This window comes from Pinus tabuliformis, chromosome 6, assembly GCF_031772625.1.
Source record: "Pinus tabuliformis cultivar Carrire ecotype Pingquan chromosome 6, CPIR1, whole genome shotgun sequence".
Lineage (NCBI taxonomy): Eukaryota > Viridiplantae > Streptophyta > Pinopsida > Pinales > Pinaceae > Pinus > Pinus tabuliformis.
The window spans coordinates 671635296-671661129 of record NC_142292.1 but is presented as its reverse complement, the minus strand read 5'-3'; the positions used below and the strand labels follow the sequence as shown (position 1 = coordinate 671661129).

Here is a 25834-nt window from a genome sequence, read left to right as displayed (position 1 = left end):
AAGCGGGAAATCTAATCTACTTTTGCATAAATGAAATTGCATAATGGAAATGAAATAAACTACTTAGCAGAAGGTTGTAGTGGAAAATGGAAGAAAAGCAGCAATCACCAATACTCTTATGCTTCCCCGGCAACGGCGCCAAAAAGATGGTGGGCTACAGTATTGTAGCAATAATGCTACAACTCCTGGAACTCCCTTCTTTAATTTTATCAACCCGGTGGTTCGTAACAAACTTGGAAGCGACGGTGTTGTATGCACAAGTACTAGCTCTTGCCGCAGCTGTCACTTGGTCAGTTGGCACAAGTCTGCTAGGAGCTTAAGCCAACTTCTATGAGCTCTTAGAAGAAGCTTTTTAATTGATGGATGAAAGCTAACTCGAATGAAGCTAATCTAATTGCAAAAAGAAACTGAAAGCCAAAAAGAAACGCAAACCCTAGAAAACCCTAATTCTACCAGCTAGTCCTACTGACGCAAAGGAGAGCATGCAAACTACTGAAAGAGATGCCATTACTTCTATGAAGGTAAAATACATGTGTCTAGACTACCTCTATCTGAAGAAAACATCCTTTTGTATTTTTGATTAAGTTGTTGGAACTATCATGCATGTGCTTTTAACTATTTTTTACTGTGCAGAGGTGGATCAAGGAGGAGAAATTCTTGGAAGAGGTCGGAAAGGTTCAGAGAGGGTCTAAGGAGTCCCTAACACCCTTCCAGAGAGTTTCACAGAGTTTGGCTATCAAGAAACCTCATTCGTGAGCTTCTACAGGAAGTCTGCAGGGGTTCTACAGGATGTTTAGGATTTCTACAGAATGTTCTGTAATTTTTCTACAGGATGTTCAGAAATGGGGTTTTGAAGCATGGATGGAGGAAAAAAAGGTGGAGGAATGAGTATGGAGGTGACATAAGGGTGTAGGGGAGTTCAAGACTTGGAGGATGGAGTTGAGGAGTGGCGTAGATGCTGAGATCTCTTCAAGGAGGGATGAAACGATGTTGCACAAGAATATGAGAATCATGGCAAAGTAAGCGAATGAGGCAAATGTAAGGTAAGGGCTCTAAGTGAAGGGTGAAGCAGGTAGGTTGGATGGAGTATGGGCAGGTAAGGAAGGATAATAGGTACTCTGCAAGTGGTTTTTCAAACTAAGCAAACAGACACTTATAAAACCTATGACCTAGTTACTTCACTCTAATCTGACCTAACAGCAAAAGAAAATGAACAGAAGTTTATTTGCAAGGAAACCATGTGAAACAACTATGCAACTAAGCAATCATAAACCTAAACATGCATCCAAAACTGATATCAAGTTCTGCAAATGAGATTCGAACACTAATAATTGCATGGTGAAGCAAAGAATGTGTTTTTGTGGGCAGCAAGGTTACATTGGTCCCAGCTCATGATTCCACTGAAGGGGAGGTGAGATCCAAAGTACTTGGTAACCTTTTTCTGAATATATTCCCTGTGATTAACCTATCAAGTAAATCTAAACATGAAGAACCTTTTTAACCATCGAAAGCAACCTAAATAACAACACAATATTTAAATCTAAATAGCAGATTTTATTCTAAGAATGCAGCAAAAACACATAAAGATAAACAAAGGAGGTACTGGGCACTTGAGATGGGCCCAACCCCAAGAGCTACAGCCTCCTAAGAGAGATTTAGAGCTGATGCAAAGCTGGATTCATCTTTATTGAGCAAGAAAAGAAGAGTTACATCAAAACTGTCCACAAGGAGAACTTGAAAATGAGCTGAAAGCAAAGCTAATCTATTGCCTCAAAATCGAAATACAAACTAGCTAACTTCTGCCTACAAAATGACTAACCATTGGCTAACTACCAGCTACAAAATGACTAACCACTAGCTAACCAAAATGAGGCCCTAAGCCTTCTTATTTATACAAATTGAGGACCCCAACAGTCCTCCTAAACTTTAGGGACTCAGCTGCCCAAGACTTGTAGTTAACAGCAGTGCTACTTGACTTGCTTGGCTGCCCTTGTGCTGATTGATTTGGTGGCCCTTGAACTCCGAGATGATGGTGGAGAATTCGAGGTGAGGGCCCATAAATGAAGGGAACGCCTTCCTAAAAATACTCTCCACGAATTTGGCTGCCAAGTGCTCATTTCAACCATTGACTTTGTCTCCAAATTGACCAAAAAGGCTACACAAAGCACACATTAGACTTGTTGGCATAATGACTAACCCAATTCACCCTATTAGCATAAATATAATCAAAAACATGCAATAAACTAATGAGAATGGTGGATTAAGTCGAATTAGGAGGTTGAATGAGCCCAAATAATTATCCATTTTTGGGGCTCATCACATAGGCAAGTAAAACTTTACATCTAGTTTAAGGAAAGGTTTCTTAGATGTATGTCTGGAGTCGCGATGGAGTGATGAGAACTATCACATGAAGAAAGAGAGGGAGGGGGATCTTCTCCAGCATCTCCTTTATGTGCCGATCCGTGATCATCTGCATCTTTCTTCTCGTGTTGGAGGGCCTTCTCGTACTCTGAAAACAGTGTGTCCACTTTCTCACCCATATTGTAGAATACCTTGCGAAAATTATGTCCTCCTTCCCAACGAGCTTCTTCATTGGCCGTGTTTCTTCTTCGATATGCACGTCTTTCTTCAGGATCAAAGGACTTAAGCGTTCCTTCTCCTTTTCGCAGCTTGTTCCAGGTTAGCATATACTCCTGCAATTCATATCTACAAAGACCTGCTCTGATACCAAACTTGATCCAAGATCTTTTACTTACAGATGCATCAGAATTACATATAACAAAGCTAATTAACCATGGAACTTAAAAGCACATAAACAATGCGGAAATAACCAGAAGAACATAAAAAACCATGACACAATGATTTGATTACGAAGTTCGTCCAATTTGGACTCCGTCTCCAGGCCCTGCTCAATAGTGGGAAGGCCTTCATTCATTAAGTGGCATAAAAAGAGATAAAAGTAAAAGCACCATTCAATTACAATCCTTATACCTCCAAGATGGAAGATGGACAAAAAATGGAGAGCCCAGCTCTAGAAACAGACAGTACCACTAAATCCCTGGCGAAAAATCGTGCAAAATCGCCTATCCAAACACCCAATTCGGATAACCGGGCCTTCTGCAACCTTCTTGAAACCTCCCTGTTGCTCAAGGCGAGGTCCCAACCTGCTGCCAAGGTCAAGGTTTGCTACACAATAGATTCTGAATTAATTGGCTAGTCCTCTCTGCCTTCTTCCGACACAAATTGTCTTTTATAAGCATGGCATCAATCCCACAATACTCGGGCAGTTTTAAATCAATAAACCAAGTTAAGTAGGCGGGATGGGGTCGTAATGATACATGGCAACAACCTTACAATTATGGTGAAACCCCTTACAAACATGGCACGAAACTTCTTCAACTGCACATGGAAACCAGTGGCTCTTACTATCAGCGTTTCCAACCATCGGCGGACAGTCCCAAGCCCAAACAATCTGGCACTCTGCAATACAGCGGACCCGTTGTGGTTATAAATCACAATGTATAAGACATCGCATCCGACATTCCCCATCGCAAATCGCAATCGACATTTCCCTTGGCGAATATCAAAGTCCATACACTGCAATAACAACGGACCCGCCGAGATATGAAATATAGTGTATAACATATCGCGTCTGAAACCCTATCGCAATCGCAACCGGGATTACTGTTGGGGCCACTTCGCAAACACTAGCCCCTTCTGCGATTACAATACGCGATATATCCCATCGCAACTAAGCTCTGTTGGGGGCCGATTCATAACACCTGTCCACCTCCGATATGTGATATGCGATATCGGGACCCAGTGGAAGCCTGCCACTTAGCGCTACCCCATTCGCTGAAACTTTTGTCATGTCATCTCCTCCTACCACCTGGACAAGTCAAACATGAACTTTGACTTGCTCTAACTTTTTCATATGAATTCGGATTTGAGTGTCATTCGCACTGTTGGAATCAAAATGACGAGCACTTCAATTTGATGCTAAGTTTATCCAAATTATGCCACTTTGAGTTTTGAGACTTTTACCATGCCACTGATACCTTTTGAAGATCCACCTGGATCAATCCTCCAGGATCCTCCTGGACCAGGTCCTTTCTATTTCATCCTTGAATTTCTTCGGGTGTTGGTAATGCGTGGTGATCACGGGCTTATCTCCCTCTTCCAGTTCTATAATGTGCTTAAATCCTCTCTTAGGAGGTAATCCTGGAGGAATATCACCACAGAAGCATGCTTGTCAATTATTTGTTGAATATTCGTGTTGTACTACAATTTATCGATGTTGGGTACCTTTTGGCTCATGATTCTACAGTTTGTTGCATATGTGACATCGTCGTGCCTAAAGATGGTTTCCATCCTTTTGGCTGAAACAACTTGTGGCCTGCCATTTTCCATACCTCTTAAAACTACCCCACTGCCATTTGGTGCTTCAAATTCGATCTCCAGTGCTTGGTAGTCCATTGTGTGCTTGTCCAATGAGTACAACCATTGAACCCCTAATACCATATTGAGATATGTAAGATCTATTACATAGAAATCACTAGTAAAACTATAGTTACCGAGAGTTATGCTCAAACTTGGGATCATTCAGGTGCAATCCAAGTTGTATCCATTTGCAACTATTACATCCAAGCCTTCGAATTCTTCAGTGGGAAGTCCTCTCTTGGCCACCAACACTGCATCAATGAAATTGTGTGTGGCTCCTCCATCAATTAGTGTTGTGATGCATTGTCCCTTAACAACTCCCCTGACCCTGAAGGTGTAATACTTGGGTGTACCAAAAAGGGTTGCACTCTTGACCTAGGGACGAGACTTCTTTTCTTTGTTGGCCTTTTCGTAAGCTTTTGCTACTTCTGGTGGTTCTTCCCTAGGGCTGCTAGGTTTTTCTTCTTCTTTTCCTTCCTTCTGTGGTGACTCTTCTTTGACATTTGGAGTGGCCTCTTCTTATTCTTCATCGTCAGAGAGCACTTCGATGTAGTGAGTCTTCCCTTTTCCTAAATAGCGATGTTCAGGTTCCCATGGTTTCTTCCAAGTAAAACATAACCTTTTCCCCCTTAGTTCGCTTCGGGTCTCTTCATCTAACTTGTCCCTTTTAGGCCAATCACGTTGAGGGGCCTTCTTCCCCTTATCTTTTGGAGGAATGGAAGTTTTGGGAGGGGCTTTAGATTTGACTGTCACATTCCTCATATCACGAGTTTTCTTGATAGCCTCTTAAAGGGTCATCGGGTTGAATGCTTTTACCCAACCTTGTAGTGGTTCGGATAAAGCTTATTTAAAAAGCATGACTAATCTTCCTTCAAATATATCTGATACCATGACAATGGTATATTCAAATTCTGAAATGAATTCTTCATGCGACTGTGTCTACTTGAGAAGTGTAAATTCTCTAAAGTGGATGTCTGGGTTCTTTTGGTCAAATCTTTCTAATAGTCTTTGCATAAAATCTTCATAAGTAGTATTGTTGGCATGCCCCAATGCTACTAAACCATGATACCACCATTCATGCTCCTCCCCTTCTAGATGCAATGTGGCAAATTGGATTGTGCAGGGGTCCAATTTTTGCACCTAAGCTCTTGTTGTACATTTAGATGATCCATTAAATGAGGGAAGGGAAAGTTTACTCACCTTGCATATTAGATCGGAATTGGGTTGTACCTTGGGTTTGTTTCTGAATCTAAAATTATTGTATTCATTGAAGGTCATAGCAGCTCACGAGTTTTCTTCTAGCGCTGCAAATTCCTGGAAATAACCATTTAACAGTCTGTTTGGCTCAACTACTTCTTGGTTCATCGCGACTTGATTATTCATGAATTGAGGAAGCAACGGTCAATGATTCCTTTTGTTGATTTCTTTGGTGTTGAGAGGACTAGGATTATGAATTCCACTTCCTTCCATGTTAGTCTTGTTGTTGTAAGTAACATTTTCATTACCTATAAGATGAATCAACAGTTGAGCAACTCGTTGTTGATCTTGGACCAAGGTGTACATTACCTGTTGTCCTTGTTGTTGCCCCTGTAATATTAAATTTGGCCCTGTAATATTAAATTTGAGATTTCTACCTATCCATGTATTGGTACATGTAAGAGATCCTTGGTGTTTGGATCTCCTCGTTCCTCCTTACCTTCCATGGCTTTCCTGTGATTACCCTTATTCTTTCTAATTGTAACGTTACTTGTATCTTCCAGAAACATGCACCAAACTCACATACTAGCAAGATTCCAGTGCTGTAATACCACTATAACATTCAAGGACTATTTTTCTAACTTAAAAAAACAAAATAAAACTACTTCGACTCTTTTTCTGGATGACATAAATAATTCATGCAAAATATGTACATATAAATAAACATTAAAATTTTAAAGGGAATCTTCCATTCAAAAATGTAATTTTAATCATTCCAAAGTAATGGCGTAGTTCCAAATTCCTTGGTAAATTCGACTAAGTTTATTTTTATTCTAGTAATGGTCCCCAATTCGAAATTTGTGCTATCTTATATCAATGCCACAATCCTAAATATCTATGGATATAATAGCCGACTTGCATCAAGACAAACTGTAACCGAACCCCCTTTGGGACAGTAGTCACTCTCCTCGGGATCTTCTCCGGAATTTGACTCAAATAATTGTAATGCTTACCCTCGGACCCCCACATAACCCTTCAAGAACTTCGATTCTGTCAAATGGTACAGGGAGTCTTGCATATCTTTGATTTGACCCAGAAGTTGTCGTTTTCTCCAGTCTAAGAGTCTGGTTGCTGCAAATGATAAGGTGTGATCCCAATGCCGTCGAAATGCCCAGCCACAGGAAAGTTGTTTCGTCAGCCTAATCCCACACGTTTCCTCAGTCACAGGTCCACGCTTCAACGCCACAGGAAACTTGACATCAAGATTCAGAATTACCGACAAAAATTTCGATTTTGGACCATAAATTTGATATTCACTATAGAACCCAGTTTCAAGATTAATCTAGAGCGTCTCAAGTTTTTGTTTTCTCCAGACTCGGAACCCTATTTTGGCCAGATCCCTTGGGAAGATGCCATAATAGGGTTCGAACTTCCTTTTTGATTGTTCTAGGGTGGACTTTAATCCAACTTGACCGCTTCAAAGTCGGAAGATCCTGTCTTGCGCCCAAAACCAAAAAAACAGAGAACTCATGAAGAAGAATCACACAGCCATAAAACCATATGCACAACAAATTAACACACAGAACAAAACTGGCGGAAAAGGCAGAGAGCCATCATGTGGTCTCTCATGCTCATCTAATTCTCTCTTATATTCAAATAACTTAATAATACATTTAAATACATGAGTAAATGGTCTTAAGATAGTGCGTCTATCTTAGAATCACTTGGTTGAGACAATTTCTCAACTTACACACTAATTTAGGAGAGCTAGTTGGAGATGTTGGACACCTAATCCTAAATGGGTTAGTGTGGAAGCTGAATAGACTAAGTAGTCCAAGAGACCTTGGGATGTGGAACCCAACAGTCACATAATGTACTATAAATGTATATCAATTGTTAATAAAAAATTGTACTCTCATGATTTATCTTTCATATTATTCTTGCTACCCATGTGTTTAACATGGTATCAGAGCAGGCGTATTCCTACCCTGCATAATTAATTTGAGCCATTTGTTTTATGGCCTTTCTGTGCAGTTTATTTCTGCCATGAAATTCATGAATATTTCCTCATGAATATTGCTTCAGCTCAATTTTCGCTGCAACCTGATTATACTGCTGCTGGTGTCTGCTCTCCATATAATTAGCTGCTCCTAACACTGCATGTGCTCTGTCCTGGCCTCTACCTCTGCCTTATTCCCCTCTGTCCTGAAATAACCTACCTCTGCCAGCGCTGCACATCTGTCCATACTGTCAATTTTTATAGCACTGTCATTTCCTGTTTTAGCGCTGAGGCTGACATGGAATCAAAGTAAAGCAGAGATACGCCACCATCGATGAAGGTCCAGCTCCTGGTATGCGGTATTGAATCATATTAACACTTGGAATGATGTGTTGAATGCGTTTTGAATATTAACGTTGTGGTATTGAATGCGTTATTGAATGGCTATTGAAATGATGTGCGTTGTGCGTTGTGCGTTAGAATGGTATATGCGTTGAAACTGACATGGTATGCGTTGAAACTGACTTTGGTATATGCGTTGTTCAAATGTCATGTTGAATGCGTTTGAATTGTTGTGTGGTATCAACATTTTAACACAGTGTTTGAATACGTTGAATGCGGTATGTATAGAATGGTATTAACGCTGTGTTTTCTACCATGGTAACTGTTGAATGTGGTATGGAAGTGGTATCGACATTTGAATGGTGTTGAACTATACAGCGCTCTGTTGGTGTTGAATAATATTAACGATGTGCGTTATATCAGAGTTTGTCTTTGCGTTGAACTACAGTGGTATATGCGTTGAATGGTCCAGCGTATATATTGAATGGTTTCCATTTGAATGCCGAGACTTTGCCTGGACGGTACGTCCTTTGGCGATCACGGTGGGACTTTTCGTGTTTGCAGTTTCAAATTGCCATTGCAACGTCTTCAAATAAATAAATAAAAAAATTACCGTCTATACTTGTTTCTTGCACTGTCCCATTCAAGTATGCTAAATCGCAGATGAAACCTTTGTTTCGTAAGGTTCAAAGGAAGAAACCACTTATATGAATATTCATAAACAGGAACAGGCAATAATGGTAAAATTGTCTTATGCTTAACGCTTGCATTCACTTGGTATATGCGTTGAACTAACTGAGGTTGATCTAGACGCAGAATTTGTCAGGATTCTGTCTGTCCTGAATCGATGAAATAGTAATTGTTTAATGCAGATGTGCAGAGGGGAGTTTTCAAAAGTTGACTTGTGTTTCAGCTGAGATGTAGAAAACGTAAGGCGTTGTTTCAAACACTGGTTATTCTATTTGGAATTCAAATAAAACGAATTTAATTGTTGGGTTCCAGATTCACGTGAAGGAATCGATTGAATGTTTTAATGAAGGACGCAGGGTATTGCCAGAGGTAATTTGAATCTGTTAAATTCGATTCAGAAGTTTGCTGAAGCTCAACTCTAATATGCCCAGAAATCGTGAATTGAAGTAATAGGAAATTGCAGAAATCTGTGGGTATTTTCATGAATTGTCTTGCAGAGTAGAACTGCTCTGGAATGCAGATGGAATGACATTTCCAGCGTTGGTAAGAATAATCGTACTTGACAGAGGTGAGTTAAATCGATTCAGAAGTTATGAAAACTCAGTTCTATTGTGTTCAGAAATCGGGGTTTTTTTTGCTATGTTTGCCTGATTGCTACAGCTGAATATCAGTGGATGGACAGAGTCTGGAAACGGAGTACATGACATACAATGTTTGTAGGATTGATAAAAGATTGTCGGTTGATGTAATAAATCTGAATTCGATAGCGTAGTGTTAACCAGCGACACTGAAAGTCGATGTATTTCGGTCATAGGCATCAAATATTTCATCTTTGATGCAAGCAGTGGTATATATTTGTTGGAAAGTCTGTTGAACTTTTGAGGGCTGTATTGATAATGTGTTGTAGTGATTCTCAGTCCCTCGAGTGTTGCCTCCGATGTAAAATTTGCAGTGAAAAAGTGGCATATATGCAATAGTATGGTGAATATAGTGTCTTAACAATTTCTGTTGGATTGTGGTACTAGACAGTGTATGCTCTGCATTTGTTAGAAGACTTCTTGGTATTATATGAAAAATAATATACGTTGCAGGCCGATATATTATTAAAATCAAATGTTTTAAAAGCATCTTCAAATCAAGTTCTATCAGTTTGTGTTCGAGTTGTCCTTTGTGGGCAGATTTTATCACTGTCAAAGAGTCAAATCTCCTTAATAATTGGCTGCATATACATCTGAAGCAGGGGCGAGTATTCTCTAATCTCCTGGAGGTTTTCCTGAAACTGTGCATAGTTGGAAGGCTTTTGAAAGGTCATGGTAAAATGCTATGGTATATATGACCAGCACTATACAGTTTGCTAAGTATTTGGACATGTAAGGAGGTCTATCACTGTTGTTTCAGCACGCTAGAGATTCATTCCAATGCCCATGACATGGTGTTATAATTATTGAAGTTTTGATAGCCATCATTTCTGATTTGAAAGTGAAGGAGTACTTGAAGGATCCAAGCAAGTTTGCAGTTGTTGCTGCCCCAATTGTGGCATTGTATTTAAAACTCATTATAGTGCATTGATTCCTTGATTCCACTGCTGCATAAAGAGTTTGGTGAGCTGATTGTAATCTTTTATGTTGCACACTGATCATTTGCTGACATTTATAAAGGATATTGCAGTGACATTGAATTGTGAATGATTGTTGCTTCTTCTTCACTGGTTGATAGTTGTGATCCGTTTCTTTAATGTATAAGATGATGAAGAAAATGACCAGACTTGATAATGCATTAGAGTTGTTAAATACTCTGATACATTCCACTGTTGATGAGATGGTTAAGATCAACAAAACCTCTTTATTCAATATTAAAATATGTCTACAAAATGCACAGGAGAATATTGAGTTTTTGCAGCTTGAGACAAAACTACAGCAAGAAGAATTAAAACAGAGGAGTCATCATTCTGAACCTGTTTCTGTTCAGAAGATTGAAACAGACTCCCATAAACAGCAAGTCAATAATGTTACAGTTCATTCAGATAAAGCAGCAGTTGTACATGCAGATGCAGAAACTCAGTCTGCACTTCCCAAGCCCATCATCAGACCTTGGGAACAGCTTGTCCACAACAAGCACAGAACTGGTCTTGGATATGACAAGGACTTGTCCTTTCATATTCTAGACTACTCAAAGCCCATTCAGTTTCAGAGTGCTGGATTCATTCATGATAGTTCACCTGCTCCTCATGACATTTCACCTCCAGTTGTTCTAGACTCTGCCCTTCTTCCACAGCAACAACATCAACAACAACAACAGATTGTGAAATGCCAACACTGTGACCGAGTTGGCCATTTGAAAGATCACTGTTTTGATCTTCATCCATGTAAGCATTGTCATAAAACCAGTCATTCTTCACACAGATGCTTCAGAAATAAACGTCCTGCAAGAACAAAGATTCATCTTGGATGGATCGCTTCTTGGCAATGGGCATCAACAACCAAGAAGATATTCCAAACACATGTCAGAACTTGTTCCAGAGTATTAAACAATCTTGCAGTTGAGTTCTCTCCATCATCTCACCTTGTATCTGACAGGGGGGGAAATGATGGTCATCTACAAGCTTCAAAGTCACATCAAGCGAGCCTGAGCCACAACCTGCCACACCAGTTTCAGAGTTGTAGCCAGAGACAAAGATGCCCGTGAACATGCCTTCAGTTGGCAATCTGGGACACTTCCTCTAACAGAAGACTTCAACTTCTTGCCAGCTTTGGAAGAATTCCAGGAACAAAATTGGGGACACTTCCTCTAGCAGAAGACTCCAGCTTCTTGCCAGTTTTGGAAGAGTTCCAGGAATTGCATTAAGCATTCCAGAGTTGTTGGTTATCCTTAAACCATCACAGGTTGAGACTTCCCTTTTCAGGTTGAAGTTTTCCCTTTTATGCGGGGTGAGACCTCCCTTTACTGGTTGAAGGTTTCCCTCTTCAAAACAATAGGAGCACTTCCTCTAGCAGAAGACTTCAGCTTCTTGCCAGTTTTGGAAGAGTTCCGGGAACTGCACTAAGCGTTCCAGTGTTGGTGGTCATCCTTAAACCACCGCCCTTTATACCAACATTTCATAGAGCACATTCAGCCTAGTGTTGCCATGCATTTTTTGCACATTTTGTATTACAGCTCTCTTCTTGGACTCATACATAACCCTTCAGATTAAGGGGGGGGAATGTTGGACACCTAATCCTAAATGGATTAGTGTGGAAGCTGAATAGACTAAGTAGTCCAAGAGACCTTGGGATGTGGAACCCAACGGTCACATAATGTACTATAAATGTATATCAATTGTTAATAAAAAATTGTACTCTCATGATTTATCTTTCATATTATTCTTGCTACCCATGTGTGTTTAACAGGAGAGAATCTCTCATCCAAACTAGTCTCCTTAGTTTGAGGAATTCTCATGATTTTATTTATTTAATTTAATAATTGGATTTATTACAAGAGAGTGAAGCTAACATTCCCCCCCCCAATGATAAATCCAAAACGAACAAGGAACCATCTTCCAAGTTCTCAAGTTGATCCTCAAAAAACATTTGCCTGAAAAACCACCAAAGTTGGATGCTGAAAAAACTCAAATTTGAAGAGAACATGAATCAGCTGCATGCCTGATTCATCTCTGAATGTCGCTTGACAACTCCATCACGTGCCAAGCTGCAAAAGGATCCATCTGTCCTTTGCTTGAAAATAACATCTAGTGTCCACTGACACAATTTGATGAACACCCACTGACGTATTTGTTGATAATGATCGCCCACTAGCTGACGCAGATGCCCACTAGCTGATTTGAAGATGCCCACTAGCTGATTTCAAGATGCCCACTGGCTGATTCGCTGATGTTGTCGAGACTTTCAGTCTAACAACCACTTGTTAATTTCATTGACATTTCCCCCCCTTTGTCAGCTGAAAGGAGAAGCAATCTTCTCCAAATTATATCTGAACTCCCCCCTGTAGGTGTAGGAGAGTTTCACTGTTGTACTCCCCCGTTCAACTGCATGAGAGTACCGTCTTCATTTTGGCTGCAATATGTGTGAGTGAATCCGATTGTAAAACTTGTACAATCTTCTGGCTGTGGATGACCATTCCCATGGATCAATCCATGAATAATCAATCTTTAATCTGGCAGGTTGGTCTTGTTTGCAGCATTTCTCTGATGAATGATTCTGCTTGCCACAATGGTGACAAGGATGGAGATCAAAACACTGATCTTCCAGATGACCGGTTCTTTGACAATGAGAACATGTCGGTTTGTCTGCAACTTGAGTTTGTGTGCATTTCTATTTGTCTGCAACTTCAGTTTGTGTGCATTGACGTCAGTCTGCAAGTTGCTGAGAACTTGCTGAGGTGATTTGTTCAAGTAATCCGGCACTGACGAACTGAATGGGCTTTGAATAATCAGGGATATGTAAGTTGTTGTTATCTTTGACATATCCTAAGCCGCGTCGATTTCGATTACTTTGAATTTCTTCCCATGGCTTGATGATGGGTTTGGAAGAAAGTTGAACTAGAACAACTTCAACACTTGAAGCTGGTTGGATGAATGAAGTCGAATGATTAGTTGTCTCTAGATTGGTCAAAGACTTGGAAGCAACACGCTTCTCTTGCAACTCATTTCTCTGCAGTTGCGACTCCAGTTGAAGGAACTCAATCGTTTCATGTGCATGTTGAATATGCACTTGAATGTCAGCGAGAATGATTTCGCTAATGTGCACCATGTCACCGGCTGATGACAACATTAAATTGTTAATAATTTGGGACAACTGAATGTGTGTCGCCAGGTTGTCTTGCTTACTTTGAAGTCAGGCTCGCTTGTCGTAGAAGTCGTGCTTGAAAAAATTGCTCACTTGAGTTGATCATTGAAATGACACGCTCGCTTGTACTGGTTGTTGATTGCTGATGCTTTTAAACACTTGCTTGAATTGTTGATTGTACGCTCGCTTGATGACGATCACTTTGCTTGAATGAAACGTTCTGAATGCTTTAATGAAATTTACACAGGCTCGCTTGTTGTGCGTTGAACTGTGGTACTTGATTTGGTTACTTGACACGCTCGCTTGCTTTGTCGTTTAAATGACACACTCGCTTTAAACACTGGCTTGATTTGATGCTCACTTGAACTTGCTTGATTGATCACTGACACTTGTGATTTCTTGAATGTACTCACTGAATGTGATGATTTGTAAAAAAAAAAAAGGAAAGGGTGTCGAAAACTGTCGAAAATGCACCCAAGATACAAATGACAAGTTCAATCTTGATGACTCAATTGAAGACTTACTTGACTTAATGTATTCACCTTAACAAGTCAAATTAGGGTGTCGGTTACAACTGAGAATGCACCCGTACAATTCAGTTAAAAAAATGTTTATCTGCAAGTGATACAAAAAGTGTTGATGATGTTGATATCGTCTTGGCTTGAAATGCTTGATTTTGTAGCATCCTTAACTTGATGGTGTGAGTTCACTATTGTGAGATGTTGTTGTAGAATATTACTTTTATCAAGTAGATGATGTAACGCTTTGTGCTTATGAACTTAATTGATTATGGGAGCTTTGATTTCAGGAGCTTGATCGATGACTTGTATATGTAAACTTTCTTATGTGCATGTAGTTGTTTTGTTTAAGCATAATAAAGAGAGTGTTTTACAAATTCGACTCAAATCATGCAAGCACATTCACGACACAGAGTGTACCTATGATCCCCTTATTCAATTTCAGGCGGATCTAGGACACGATCACCACAAAAAGATATGTTTTTATTAACCTTCAAGATACATCATCATGACAATGTCTTTAGTGAGGCGTCTCAAGCACAGACTGAGAACTCCTTGGCGTCAAATTGTTTTCAAAAATCTGACTCTAAAAACAATGATAATGCCAAGCTCTAGCGTCAAAGTTAACTTTATTATCTATTTTACCTCTCTTTCACATCAACTCTCACCATCACACGATCGTGAATGAAATTTCTCCAACAATGAGAATGCCAAGCTCACAGATTCTTGAACCAATTTGTCTTCAAAAAATAAAACAAAAACTTTTCAAACCTCCTAGAATTACAACCTTATCACTCTAAATACAAAAAAATCATTTCACCTTATTACAAAAATTTTAAAAAATCCCAAAATTCAACTTATCACTCCCAATATCACTTACCACTCCAAAAGAAAAAACTTTATGATAAACACTTATCTCTCCAAAAAAAAATTGTTGTCGCTTCTTCTTATTTGTGCACAGGTTGTGGCAGCAGATGATACTCAAATCTAGTTCTTTTTTGTGTGGAATTTCTTGAACCTACAAAGGCCCGCACATAGGCACGAGTGTTATTGCTGAAGTTGATCAACAGCGAAGTGACTCCCTTAGCATTCTTGGCACAATGTGCATAAGCGCATACATATTCTGATTCTTCTGAAGTTGTGTCAAGAACATGTGTTCCCATCAATCAATGCCAAAGAAGTGCACTGTAATAATCAGAATTAGGTGAGAAATTGGTCGTGTTTAAAAGGCCATAGTTACCACCAATCAAGCTCTGTCTGCAGTAAGACGTTGTATTGAACTTAGCTGACATGCCAAGTTGATCTAAATACCATAAACTAAATACAAAAGCATTGGTGACACCCTCGTGGCCACTGTTATAAGCTCCACCTGAGAAAGATAATACATCTCTACGCAGTGTTGGAGCCCATATATCTAGGCCCCAGGAAGGAAGAAGAAGTCCCCTTGTTCAAGACAAACATCAAAAGGCAATAGGACTTTCAGTTGTTCAACAGTATGAATTAAGAACCCGCCAAAGTCTTCTGCCCGAGGTCATTAAGGACGAGTCTAGGTTTGTGAATGAGTTGCGAGAAGCAGGTGATGATTTTGGGAAGAAAGCCTCTGTGATTGGGGATGGAAGGCATCCGAATCAACCACACAACAGTATGTTCAATAATGAACAGCATGAGAACTGTAAATCCAGGAAGATCTGTGAGAAGCTGCTAGAGGATTCATCGAATAACTCCAGTGAATTTTCAACCCCCATAATGATTCCTAAATATCAAAATAAGCAGCATTAAGTGATAGCTGGGAAGAATACAACGATGCGCCAAAACAAGAGCCCGCACCTTCAAGCAATGGCCATGCAACTGACTTTAATGACGATCGCAGTGAGATGATCGATTCTGATTCAGAAAGCTCTACAGTTTGTTGTCTTCAAGTGTTAAAGCTCAAAGGAAAATTGCCTCTGAAAAAACCAAATCTAAAGAAAATCTCCAAGGCAGCTACGTTTCACCGTGGCCAGAATGACCTCGAATGTGTCTTTTTTCAAGTGCTACAGGCTGCAGAGTCCTGAAAATTGATTGGAATATGTTGCGCTATTCAACATCAATGTTCCAATCTACACAAACAATCTGTTATAGATCCATGCTTCTCTATGATCCATATAGCTCTGTGATATGTAGAATTTGACACTAAAACTTTTAATGGCACAAAGAGATATTTGCAGCTTCCATCGAACTCCTACGCACTCCTTATTCCATGCAACAATAGTTCAGGGTTCAATTCCTATGAAAACATACAACAGTCAAATCCAACAACCTGCACAACATTCCATTGTAATTATATAAACTTTCCATAACAACACTTATCCATACTGGCTCTAATACCACACAGAGATCAATCAATTGGAATTCAACGAGCCTTCATGCTATCACGATTTTCACCATCAAAAATATTCATCTATTCTAGGCGTTCAACGCAAAAAAATGCAGAGACAAAGTCTAGACATTAAAATACTTAATGAAAATATGTGATTCAAACTGCAAACCCTCTTGATCTTCAAAGGAGCACACCATTGGATTCGTGGTTTATATAAAAGAGATCGACCATTTTTATTGGGTTTTTTTGGTTTGTATATTTGCAAATCCAGCCTGGGCAATCCAGGATTACAAAATTGAATCGAAATTGGGATGTATAGCAAATTAACACACAGAACAAAACTGGCGGAAAACGCTGAGAGCCATCATGTGGTCTCTCATGCTCATCTAATTCTCTCTTATATTCAAATAATTTAATAATACATTTAAATACATGAGTAAATGGTCTTCAGATAGTGCGTCTATCTTAGACTCACTTGGTTGAGACAATTTCTTAACTTACACACTAATTTAGGAGAGCTAATTGGAGAGAATCTCTCATCCAAACTAGACTCCTTAGTTTGAGGAATGCTCATGATTTTATTTATTTAATTTAATAATTGGATTTATTATTGATTTTTAAGAGAGTGAGGCTAACAACTCGCTCCCTCTAGATAGTGTTCCTGTGTCTAAAACAGAAAGAAAAATAATAATAGAAAATAAGTCAATTAGGTTGGAATCTTTCACCACCAAAATTGATAGAGAAAAAGGGTCTTAAAACCCCAGAGCTTATGCTCAAAAGAAGATCCACACTTGATGATCCAAAATGCTCATCAAAATGCTTTTAATCTTAATTTATAGACTTCAAAAGGAGATTCATCTTTCTTGAATGATTGAGTAATCCTTACTCCAAACTCTAACTTAGGGTTTTTTAAGCCCAGCTGCCTCAAAACTTGCTTAGTAATGGTTATTTTGGGATTTTTCCTTTTTTGGAGAATGGACTATAGCCTACGGGAATAGATAGGCTAATCTTTTGTACAATATTTTTCAGCAGATTACAATATGTTTCCCAACAAGGCTGTGATTGTACCCATTATGAGGGAGTGTTTCCCACATAGTCGCGTTCCATAAACTGCAACACCCACCTAGAGTGAGCTGAATGGAACCTTGGAGGTGATTCCAAGAAAGGAGAAGCATCTTTAAACAAAACAGACTTCCCAATTGATAGGTCCCGTAGAAACTGTTATTGCAAAGGTGGAGTATCGTAAGCAGGGAAAGTTTACGAGAAGAGGAGAGGTGTACCTTGTAATCCCACGCTTGAAGTTGAAACATTCAGAGAAATAACACTTTATCTGCACCGGCTGCACATGATACCCATTCACTAGCAGAATAAAACATTTGGTGTCCAAGTTGTGCGTAATGATTGTGATGGATCAGAGTTAGTATTGATTGTAGACATGAATCCAAGCAGAGTCCCTTCATCAAAAACATTGCTGAGATGAGGATGCCACCGATTAGATAATTGAAATGAGGAAGATCGAAGAATGCTCACAATACACAAGAAAAGAGAAGGTGCATAACAGATCTGCATCTCTTCTCTAACAGAATTGTTTCTGGAAGTACCAGAATCAAGATGGGTGAGAAAACCATATTGCTTGGAGTTTCTTGGTCTACCAATATGGTAGCACTGACATGAGATATTCAAATTAACAAATCGAGAAATCTTTTTGAGATCTTCCGGTTGGATTAAAAATACCGTACCGGGATAAAATTAATCAAAAAGCATTGTCTGCCTGTGAATAAGAGTCTGTGACTTTCCTTTAAACATTAGATGTTAAATACTACAAATGGATAAGATTAATTATTTTAGGAGCTGTTACCATGGGATATTCCTTCCGTTCCTAGTTCTGAAAATATCAAATGATGTAATTACTGATTAACAACATGATGCATATTAAAGCTACTTGTTCAAGTTTCACAAAACATCAGAACTTATATCTTGATATTCAGTGGCCATTTGCTACTCTGTTTTCTTAGGAATATCAGCTTTTATAACCTATACGTTTTCATATTCAGTGGCCATTTCCAGCTCTTTTTCTTAGGAAGGGAAGGGAAGCTAGATCATTCATTATGATTTTCTGTAGATGTTCTCAGTTATTATTTCCACTCAAGATGAGCTTGCATATGTTAAGAGGTCCTTTCACAAGATTAGTTGAATTATCACTAAGCGCTCAATGGATTAGAAATAATATAATCAAAGTTGTGTAAGAGGAAACCAACTTCCAGCCTGTTTTGATATATGTAAGAAGTATGGAATACATGGACATGTTAAAGAATTGTAAGAATTGTGAATTAATCTTTCAAAAGAGAAGGGCGTAACTTCAGAATGAAATAAATCATCAATACAAAAGAATGCCATCAAACTCTGCCGATGGAAGGTATTGCAAAAGCTATGTTTTTCCAGGGTTTACACTCTGTAGAACCCAATGAATCACTGAAAGCTATCGTTTAGTGGACCATAGGACATGTCATACTAGTAAGGATGCGCTATAATTGAGAAACCATATTCTTTTTCTGAACTCAAAATGCCCAAAGGATCTTTATAGTTATAATCTAGGAGAGATTCTTATACTTATCTTTGGATGGGATTCCTCTCCTAAGAATGCTCTTAGTTATAAAAAGTCTGTAGATGATTCAAGAGATCTAGATATTCTTCCCTGTATCTTCATACACATTTATTTGTATATAACTTATCAATATGCAAAAATCTATGCAGAAACTGGACAGGATATCCAGCATATACTCAAATTGAAAGGAGCCAATAGAATCATTATTGATAATTGATCAAACTGGAACTCCAAACCTTTTGCCTATGGACATGTTTCCTTGACCAAAAGACCATACACGGGTCTTCAGCAAAGGTACCCTAGGCATTAATTTTTTAATTAAAAATTTTGGTTTTGGCTAGAAACACATTGAGATTTCATCAAGATTTTGAGGTTTGTAAGGATAACAAATCAAGAAGTGAGGTAGCAAACGAGTGCATTTGATCTCCAGCATTACATATGCATAGCAAATGTAAAGGAGATACATAACTCTGGCCCTTTCAGCCCTTCAATCATAGACTCGCATGCACAGAAGCAATGACCCACTGCATACATATTTGCCGAAGTCCCAAAGCTACCAGCCACATTCAGAGATTCCGAATTCTTCCACTATGCTTTTGTGATCTCTCCCAAGAAAATTGGAAATAGCCCAGATCTCTTAGAAGTGCTTAGAGTTAGAATAGGAAGCTTGATCACATTCATTTAAATTTATTCACTAATATGATTTAATCCAAAACAATCCAACTCCACCGTGGATCTACGAAGCACTGTGAGGGATAAAAAACTTGAAGTTGTGAACCTCAGATTTATTTACAAATATGACTCGATCTAAAATACCGAAAATTTATTTTAAAAATTAACTTCATTAACTTTTGAATGCAAGAAAGCCTAGTTATCATCTGCATAACAATCATGTCTAGGATTTGAAACTACGAAAACTTATTTTATGTTTTCTAATTTCCTTCTTTATTTAGATAATACAAAGTGTGCCATATCCTATAAGGCTATATTATCCTTCACTCAGGCTCTTTAGAATATCCCTACACAGTAGTTTTCCCTCTGACAATTTTTGGTAGTTGAGGTAAAAAGTGAGGTCTATAGTCTAGAACATTGTCATGCACACAAAGCTAATTAGTGCGTTCAGAATTCTCATTATGACAACAAAATTTGCAAGAGTCAAGGTGCCTAAAGTATGGTATGGTTTTAATGTTACCTAGTGAAGCAAAACTGATTCACTTTCTTCTCTTTCAATTCATGGATTTTAGCCACAATTTGTAAGTATGCAGAAGCACGGGCTGTAACCTGGGATATATTCTCTCACTTGCATGCAGAAAAGAAAACACCAGTTGCCATCATAGAGAGAAAATTTATGCTTGTTAAGTCCATGCATAAAAGATCTCTAGGATAAAAAGTTTAATAGAATTTCACACATAGGGCGAAAACATGAAATATAAAATATATATTTTACTAATATGGTGGTCTTAAAAGAAAATAGACTTTACTTGATTACTGAAAGACAGAAATCTATATGTCTTCCATGTCTTTAGTTATGGCAGTAGTGTTCCAAGGATGGGGTACAAAGTATGATGCAATTTGTAGACTGTGATAACCTAAAGCTCATCTCAATTGCCATAGAAGTGCGTCAATCAACATTTATTTAATATGCAATGCTAGCATCAATTTTATGCTTGTTAGGACACCTTTTAAATGTTGAACATAGATTTTCACACCCTTATCTCTAAATAGTTTTATAAAAAGATAAACAGCTATAGTTATATCCATCTAAATCTTCCTTTGAATAATTTCTGAAAAAACTAGAATTATGTTCACCAAGATATTCCCTTCAATAGTTCCTGAATCTAAAAATTATTTCTATTCTTTTAATCCTTTAAAACAGCTACAAAACTCCTGGAATATTTAATAAAACAAGAGTGCAATGCATTTAATTACTAGATGCAGAAAGGATATTGATCATAAAGTTTTCTTAAGATGAGAGAGGAAATGTTATAATCATAAAAATATTACCAAAGCACCATTCATGGTGGATCTACCTTATTGATCATACTTGCATGCAGGCAACAACAGAGATTTCCACACAAAGCACAAAGAAGGAAAGGGGAATAAGACTAAAACTAGAGGAATTTAGTGACAGTGAACTCAAATTACTACATTATTCAGTTATACCACCACCAATACCGCTAGAATGTTGAAGAACTCTGGCCTTCACCATTGTTGTCAGGAGTAGCATTTGTACTGTCCAAAAGATGTGTTATATCTGATTGGAAATTTGGAATGGTAGCAGGGCTCAAAACACTGTCTCTAATGTTTTGCAATGTGCGTAGAATATCCATCATAGTAGGTCGTCTTTGAGGAGAATCATTCGTGCAAAGCAAGCCCAAATTTATTAGTTGAGTAAGGCAATTGAGATCCTTATCTTCTTCAGTGCATATAGTAGTTCTCCTCAACAAACCCATGTCCACCACTTCCTTTACATGGTTTGGAAAACCACTGGCCACCCATTTTCGCAAGTTCATTCCTTCTACAAACATGTCATCGACGGGCTTCTTTCCAGTGAGCATTTCCAATAAGACTATTCCATAGCTATATACATCACCTTTTGTTGTAACTTGTCCACCAATTCCATATTCTGCATTCATATATCCTCACCTTAGCATTTCTAGTTCACAATGTTTAGTAAAAATAAGAAACTCATAACATTGCTTAATACACTATCTAATTTAAATAATACCTGGAGGAATGTACCCTGTTGATCCTTTGAGTGCATGTGTGGAAGTGAAAGCCGAATCCTCATAATTTGCAAAGTATATGGTAGCAATGCCAAAGTCTATTAAATATGCAGTCATATCTTCACCTAGAAGCACATTATTGGGTTTCAAATCACAATGGATCACTTGCACAAAACAATGGTGATGGAGATATGCCATGCCTTGTGCAATGTCTACTGATATATTCAACCTCTGAATCAAACTCAAACCACTTTGTTCTCCTCCATCAGGATATAACCACTTCTCCAAGCTTCCATTTACCATCAATGGAAATATCAAAGCTTTGACACGGAGGTCTGAATAAGAGGTTATGACTCTAATCAAATTTCGATGCCTTACTCTGCCCAAAACTTTGCACTCCCTATCAAAGCTCTTGTGACCCCCTTCATTCTCCATATTAAGAAGTTTAATAGCAATGGCCGTGCCATCGTTCAAAACACCTTTGTACACTTTCCCAAAACTACCAACTCCTAACAAGTTGGCACCACTAAAGTTATCTGTTGCAGTGACGAGTTCTACATAGGAAATTCGTCGATGCCACACATTTAAGGATGCCTCAGCCTCTTTAAGAATGTGCTTCTTGCAATTTTGTCTCCACAAGATTCCCATAAAGAGACATAATCCAACAATGGTTGCAACTGCAACAACAGGTATAACAACTCTTTTCAAGTGCAAAACACTTTTATGTTTGTGAGCGAAGCATGGTGACAAACTTACCCAAGGTCCACAAAGACCAAGATTTCCGATAAAAGCCATGGCACCAAGCTTTTTGAAAACTCCACCTTTAGGGACTTCTCCTGACAACTTGTTGAAAGAAAAATTCAAGTGGCAGAGCATTGTGAGATTTTCTAATGACATGGGTATTCCACCTGACAAATTGTTAGAGGATAAATCCATGTCTTGAAGACTTCGAAATTCACCGACTGAAACTGGAATTGGACCTTCAAATGCATTGTAGGAAAGATTTAGATATTCTAGTTCTTTGCAGCTTCCAAGTGCACTTGGAATGTGACCAGTTAACTGATTTGAAGAAATGTCTATAGCTTGAACCATTGTCATCTTGCTTAGTTCAGAAGGCAGGAAGCCACGTAATAAATTGTTTGAAAGGTTGAAATAGAAAGCCAAATTTGCAAGTCCTGCAACCTCTGGAGGTATGAGTCCACTGAGCTTGTTGTATGATAGGTCAAGAAGTAGTAGTTTCATGCATTTGCCTAGATTTGCAGGGATATTACCTGATAACTGATTCTCATGAAGATCTATATATATTAGCTGCTGGAGGTCTGCAATAGAATCTGGGATTATTCCAGAGAGATTATTTCCCCATAAAGATAGAAGCCCTAAGCCTTTGAGTTGCCCGACTTCCATGGGGATGTTTCCTTGTAAATTGTTGCATTCCAGATATAACCTCTCCAACTTTTGATGCTTATTAAGAGAAGAAGGAATCGCCCCTGTAAAAAAATTGCTGTCTAAATCAAGAAATATTAAACTAGTTAGGTTTCCAATCTGTGGAGGTATTTCTCCAGATAATTCATTCTCGCCCAAGTCTATGAACTTCACATTTGCAGAGAGCTGGCCGATAGAAGAGGGCAAATGTCCAGTGAAATGATTAATCGCTAACCCTATTTCTCGTAGGACGGAACAGTTAGTAAGCGCAGTAAGAATGGAAAAGCCCGTGATGCTGCCGCTAACCAGTTGATTACCGCCTAAATGAAGCCCATCCAGCTGAGTCAACTTACCCAATTCCATGGGCACTACTCCGCTGAGCTGGTTACCCCCTAATTCTATCCTTTCAAGCTTTGTACAATTGAAGAGGGAAGCGGGAATGCCACCACTCAACTGATTATTACCCAGATAGAGTCCCGTCAACCGGGTGCTCTTGCCACACAAGTCCGCGGGAAGGTGACCAGTAAACTGGTTGTCATTCATATTCAAAAGTAGAAGCTTGGTGCAATTAGACAAGGAAGAGGGAATTTGTCCTTTAAGATAGTTATCACAGAGAAATATATGTGTCACTTGTCTTAGCATACCCAATTCGGAAGGAATGCTCCCGTGAAAATTATTGTTACACAAACGTATCTCTTCCAAAGACGATATGTTCCCGAGGCAGGCCGGGATTGTACCAGTCAAATTGTTAAATTGTAAGTTAATGTGTTGTAGCTTGGGGAGAACACACAGCTCTGAGGGGATGTTTCCTCTGAGATTGTTCGTATCAACATAGAGTGTTCGTAAACTCCGGCACCCAGCAAGAGTGGGCGGAATAGAACCCTGGAGTTGATTATGATCCAGGACAAGCATCTTTAACCGAAACAGACTTCCCAATTGATGGGGAATGTGACTGTAAAAACTGTTATTGCTGAGGTCGAGTACTGTGAGAAAGGAGAGATTGCCAAGAAGAGGAGAGATTGTACCTTGTAATCCCATGCCTGAAACATCCAGGGAAACGACTCTCTGCCTGCGCCTGCTGCAAATGATACCCGTCCACTGGCAGAATGAAACATTTGGTTTCCAAGTAGTGGGTAATGACAGGGATGGATGAGAGTAAGTAGTTATTGCAGACATGAATCCGAGCAGGGCCTCCTGATCAGAAGCATTGCTGAGATGACGATGGAGAGGTTTGGATAATTGAAGAGTGGAAAACACAAAAGGGAAGAAAAAGAGAATGAAATAAAAGGAGAGTAGATGCATCCTCATAATGCAAGAGGAAAGGAAATTGGAGTAATGTAACAGCTCATAAACAACAATCAGGATGGTCTGAAAACCATACTGGTTAGCATCGATTCATATTTCTATTTTCATCTCAAAGCTTACCATCTTGTAAGAATCTGCAGCCTGGTTTCACTTTCAAGATGAATCAGCATCGACTCATATTTCATCTTAAAAGATATTGTTAAGATCCTCCCGGTCGTCTACTTTCCCAGCATTCTTTACGCGCCGCTTCATTTCTTTATAAAGTTAATAAAAAGCATAGATAGTGCGCCCACTAAGTGAATTTTGCAGTATGATAGAAATAAGTGGACGACTTGGGGACACTGATGTCAGTGAATCGAGCATGTTCAATGTGGTATAATTGAGTGTATGACATGGAGTCACCGAGGTCATTAGTCAATCTACCATTAATCGGTGCATTGCATATCAGTGTAGTGCATTGTTCATGATGAAATGTTTTTCAAAGGCATCTGGCATGTCAAATATTCATGTTATTTAATTTGATATCTACAGTGACAATCACATTTTTCTTCAATTTCATACAATTTTTTAATTTTTTTTCCCGATTTTTGTAAAATGAGATAATTTTCTAAAATTTAAGGAAAATAATTTTTTTTTTTCTTTCATATAATATTATGAACTTGGATTATATTTTAAAAGTGTTTTCGTTTGGCTAAGAGTTTGACTTCTTCAAATGTAAAACAACATGTTAACGGCCCAAGACCCAGAGGTATATGTTAGGTATGAAAGCCTACCCTCTTTTGGACCACTAGCAAGTAATTCCAAGTGGTGTGGTTTTCCTTGAATAATGATGATGAGTGAGCGTGCAGTAGTGGAGAGCAGTGGGTGATGGTTGTCTCCACTACTCATTTGACAACTGAGTAATGATGTGTTTCTCATTGTTAGAAAAAACTACTAGAGAAGATTAAAACATTCAAGCTATAGTAGTTATTAAAATGGCTTTAATCCAAAATACTACAAAAACTCAATTAATCTTGTTCACATTGACCTTTATTTATAAAGTTTTTTTTTTAAATGAGAACCAACAATGGAACATAGAGTAGGGTGGCATAAGATTTTAGGGGGTTTGTAGAGGAATTGGGGTTTTTGAAGGTTTGTAATGTTGTTTATAATGGGTTTAACTAGGTTTTGTAATATTGTGTTATTTAGGAGCTTTGTGGTTTCCCTTATGTGTAGTTCAATAATGGGATTTGAAATGAATGAGCTAGTACTCAAGTGGATTGTCTAATCGCAAGAAAGGTCATTATCACTCCATGGCTCTAGTTTTTTATAAGATTTAAATGATGGAAGCATGAGGTTATAGGGTCATCATGCCAAAATCAATCATTTGATGGTGTGGTTAGGGGCTCAAAGCTATCATGTGTTAATGATGGAAAATATTACAACACTAGTAGAATGGACAACCAAGTTG

The 25834-nt window shown here is 38.6% G+C and overlaps 1 protein-coding gene across 3 annotated transcripts; it reads right to left on the bottom strand.

Annotated features, from left to right (window-relative positions):
- Window positions 1-14474: 14474 nt before the first annotated feature.
- On the bottom strand, window positions 14475-24674 carry LOC149260418 (uncharacterized). 3 transcript variants are annotated; one of them, XM_089420709.1, is made up of 3 exons: window positions 21660-24674; window positions 21107-21557; window positions 14475-16233 (listed from the first exon to the last, which is right to left on the bottom strand). In XM_089420709.1, exons 1-2 carry the CDS (start codon window positions 24385-24387, stop codon window positions 21109-21111), a joined length of 3177 nt encoding a protein of 1058 aa, XP_089276835.1. In that variant the 5' UTR covers window positions 24388-24674; the 3' UTR covers window positions 14475-16233; window positions 21107-21108. The 3 variants fall into 3 exon arrangements, with proteins under 3 accessions (XP_089276835.1, XP_089276840.1, XP_089276833.1); XM_089420714.1 differs by lacking the exon at window positions 14475-16233 and having other exon boundaries at window positions 20827-21557; window positions 21660-23961; window positions 24105-24335; XM_089420707.1 differs by lacking the exon at window positions 14475-16233 and having other exon boundaries at window positions 20827-21557; window positions 21660-24673.
- Between the last annotated feature and the right edge of the window lie 1160 nt (window positions 24675-25834).

Excerpts from the sequence above, each read along its gene's own strand:
- LOC149260418 (XM_089420709.1), bottom strand. The coding sequence starts at position 24,387 with ATGAGGATGCATCTACTCTCCTTTTATTTCATTCTCTTTTTCTTCCCT. Across the intron at positions 21,558-21,659 it reads AACAGGGTACATTCCTCCAG|AATATGGAATTGGTGGACAA; the intron begins GTATTATTTAAA and ends ATATGAATGCAG.